General features: G+C 61.0%; 1 protein-coding gene across 1 annotated transcript in view; it reads left to right on the forward strand.

Moving 5' to 3' along the window:
• USP2 (ubiquitin specific peptidase 2) overlaps window positions 1-3,634 on the forward strand; it is a 44,451-nt gene that overhangs the window by 4,140 nt on the left and 36,677 nt on the right. The window contains exon 2 of the mRNA XM_006758700.2: window positions 1,755-2,572. Within this exon, the coding sequence (XP_006758763.1) occupies window positions 1,796-2,572 (777 nt within the window). The 5' untranslated portion in view covers window positions 1,755-1,795. The remainder of the gene's footprint in view (window positions 1-1,754; window positions 2,573-3,634) is intronic.

Here is a 3,634-nt window from a genome sequence, read left to right on the forward strand (position 1 = left end):
TTATCTCACTTAACTCCTCACAACAGCCCTGTGAGGGAGGGAGGATGGCAATGATGTTATACTTGCTTTACCTGTGAGAACGCTGGGACTCGAGGGTCGGAGTGTGAAATGACGAGGGCAGAATCACCCAGCCAGTCCATCCCAGGGCGTCACAGCCCGCGCTTGCACGCACTGCTCCGAGGGTCCTGGGTGGCTCTCCGCACCACCCCCACCCAAGGGCTCCCGGTGGCCCTCAGGAAAGGGGCCTGATCCTACCTGCTGCTCTCTCCAAAGCCTCTGTGCCCTCCAGCTCCATTGCAGATGAAGCCTGCGCTTTGGGGGTGAGGACGGGACTCTGGGGGTCCCGAGTGAGCCTGCGTTTGATGGGAGGCGTGAACCAAGGTCATGGGTAAAGAGCACAGGGCTCTGCTGTCTGTGTTCCTTCACCAGCTCTCCCCAGCATGAGCGCCTGGGGCAACATGGCGTGGCCACCGGCACTGTAGGATGTCAGCCTCCAGAGCAGCGGTTCTCAACCTGTGGGTCGCGACCCCTTTGGCGGTCGAACGACCCTTTCACAGGGGTCGCCTAAGACCATCCTGCGTATCAGACATTTACATGACGATTCATAGCAGTAGCAACGTTACAGATATGAAGTAGCAACGAAAATAATGTTATGGTTGGGTCACAACATGAGGAACTGTATTTAAAGGGCCAGAAGGTTGAGAACCACTGCACTAGAGTCTAGGGCCGTGGTCAGCAAACTGTGGCTCGGCAAACCGCGGCTCTTGAGCCATATGAAGCTCTTTGGCCCCTTGAGTGTGGCTCTTCCACAAAATACCGACTTCTGCGCATGGGCCACGAAGTTTCAATCGCACTGTAAGTGCACGCCCGCACGTGGTATTTTGTGGAAGAGTCACACTCAAGGGGCCAAAGAGCCGCATGTGGCTCACGAGCTGCGGTTTGCCGACCACGGATGGGTCTAGGGGCACGTCCTCCTCACCAGGAACAGCTGGGCATGGACCTGGCAGGGCCTCCTGGAGGCCACGGTGCTCTGATCCACTTAGAGCAGGAGACTCAGCTCAAGGTGAGGATGGGTCCTGCCACTGCAGCAGGTGTGTCAGGGAAGGGCTTGGGGATGGAGTGTGGAGACCAAGGTCAAGCCGCCTCCCGGCACCTGCTCATTCTCCTCCCCTCCCCACCCCGCTCCCTCTCAGGAGCCCGCTTTTCCTCACCAGGAATCTGACCCAAGGATCCTGGTCTTTCCGGCTCAGACAGTCTAATTCCAAAGACTCCCATGAGTCAGATGGGAGAGGGATGGGCTTGACTCTGGCATTGTCCAAGTTCTCTCAGAGGGCGAGGGCAGTGCAGCCTCCCGCCAAAGGTTCTGCAGAGGCCGAGGAGGAGCGATGGACAGGGCTGGGCTTGTGTGTGTGGCTGGAGGCTGCAGAGGGCAGTTCCTGCTGGCATGTTGGTGTTGCGGGGGGGCACTGAGGGAGGCCACGAGATGCTGAGACTGACTGTCCTGGTGGCTCATCCAAGCCAGTCCCCTCTGTGCTCTCCCTGAAGTGTGAATGCCTGTGTGCAGACCTGCACGCCCACGTGTGTGCACCATGCAGAGGCATGTTGCTCAGCAGCGGGCCAGCCTCTTGTGGAAAGGGACTGTGTGGTGCCCGGTTGAGATCCAGGGCTCCTTCCGGAAGTGGAGGGTAGGGGAGCAGGAACGGTGGAAGCCGACCCCCGGCAGGGCCCTCTGATGGCCTTTCCTTGTCTTTCAGCCCATGAGGCTCCCGGTCCGCACTGAGCACAGCCCTGAAGGATGTCCCAGCTCTCCTCCACGCTGAAGCGCTACACGGACTCAGCACGCTACGCAGACGCCCCTTACGCCAAGTCAGGCTATGGCTCCTACACCCCCTCCTCCTATGGCGCCACCCTGGCTGCCTCCTTCCTAGAGAAGGAGAAGAGGGGTTTCAAGCCGGGCCCCCCGGCCAGCTTCCTCACCCGGCCCAGCACCTATGGCCCTTCCTCCATTCTGGATTATGACCGGGGCCGCCCCCTGCTGAGACCAGATGTCCTCGGGGGTGGTAAGAAGGCAGAGAGCCAGGCTCGAGGCCTCGAGCGGCCAGTAGGGAGCGGACTCAGTGGGGGCAGCGGATTCCCGTATGGAGTGACCAGTAGCTCCCTCGGCTACCTGCCTATGAGTGCCCGCAGCCAGGGGCTGCCCCTGACGCAGAAGAAGTCCAGCAGCCAGCTCGACCTGGCCAGGGACTTCTCCAGCCTGCGGGCCTCGGAGAGCTACCGCCTGGACCCTGGGACCCTGGGCCGCAGCCCCGGGCTGGCCCGCACCCGCCGGGAGCTGTGTGCCCTGCAGGGCCTCTACCAGGCAGCCAGCCGCTCGGAGTACCTGGCCGACTACCTGGAGAACTACGGGCGCAAGGGCAGCACCCCTCAGCTTCCTGCCCAGGCTCCTCCCTCGCGAGTCCCTGAAGTCCTCAGCCCCACCTACCGACCCAGCGCCCGGTACACTCTGTGGGAGAAGGGGAAGGGCCTGGCCCCTGGGCCCAGCCGCAGCAGCTCCCCAGGGCAGGACACCACGGTGAGTTTGCCCCTGGGGGACCCAGTGAAGGGCTGGGGAGGGGCCACTGACCGGGAAGAGCCAGGCTGCAGGAAGGATTTCCATCTGCTGACGATCTAGGCAGAGGGCTTCTCCCCGAGCCTCCTGGCCCAGCCGCTGCTCCTGCAGCCCTGGTGGGGACCAGCCGGGCATGGCTGGTGCCCTGATGGCTCCTGCCCTGCTCCAAAGTTTCCCGTTTCCCCGGGAAACCCACTCAGGATCTGTGCATGTGAGGACAGTCCAGCAGTGCTCCTGGAAATACTCAGAGACCCCCACATACTCCACGGTTCTTACCCCACAGGCCAGGGCCCCATGCAGGCCTGGCCCCCTCCTGTGGGTGCTGAGGCCCCGGACCACCTGGTCCCTGTGGTGTGAGGCCTCTGTGCACATCACGTCTCTCCTGCTCGGGCTGTCTCCCAGCCTGGAGACCTGCTTAGCAGGTGGCCTGGTCACTGGGGCAGGTGGGCCTGGTCACTGGGGCGAGGTATTCTCCACTGTTTGACACTGGCTGGCTTAGGCCCAGGCGCCTGAACAGCCTCTATCTCCTGTGTCTTTGGAGACATTTTTGTCTCTGGCTCTAGACAAGCTAATATCTGGGCTGGGTGAGGGTGGGGCTCTCCTGGAGACTGAGCAAAGGCTGGCAGCATCTTCCTTGCATCTAATCCCTGAACACTCCTTCCTGGGGACACAGATTTCATTTGGTCTTGTCTGTGGTCATTGGTAACCTACTAAGTGGCAAGTGCTCTGGGGATGAAAAAGAAAGGATGTCTCTAGACCCCTCAGCATGTACCAGAGCAGCACAGAACTCTGCAGGATGGAGGGTGAGTGAGTGGATGAGTGGAGAGATGGGTGGATGGGTAGGTAGGTGGGTAGATGAGTGGATGGATGGCTAGATGTGGATGCATGGATAGAAGGGTGGATGGATGCATGGATAGGAGGGTGGATGGATGGGTAGATGGATGGATGGATGGATGGATGGATGGATGGATGGGTTGGTGGATGGATGGAGGGGTGGATGGATGGATGGAAGGAAGGGGGGATGGA

The sequence above is a fragment of the Myotis davidii genome, unplaced genomic scaffold (assembly GCF_000327345.1).
Source record: "Myotis davidii unplaced genomic scaffold, ASM32734v1 scaffold355, whole genome shotgun sequence".
Classification (NCBI taxonomy): Eukaryota; Metazoa; Chordata; class Mammalia; order Chiroptera; family Vespertilionidae; genus Myotis; species Myotis davidii.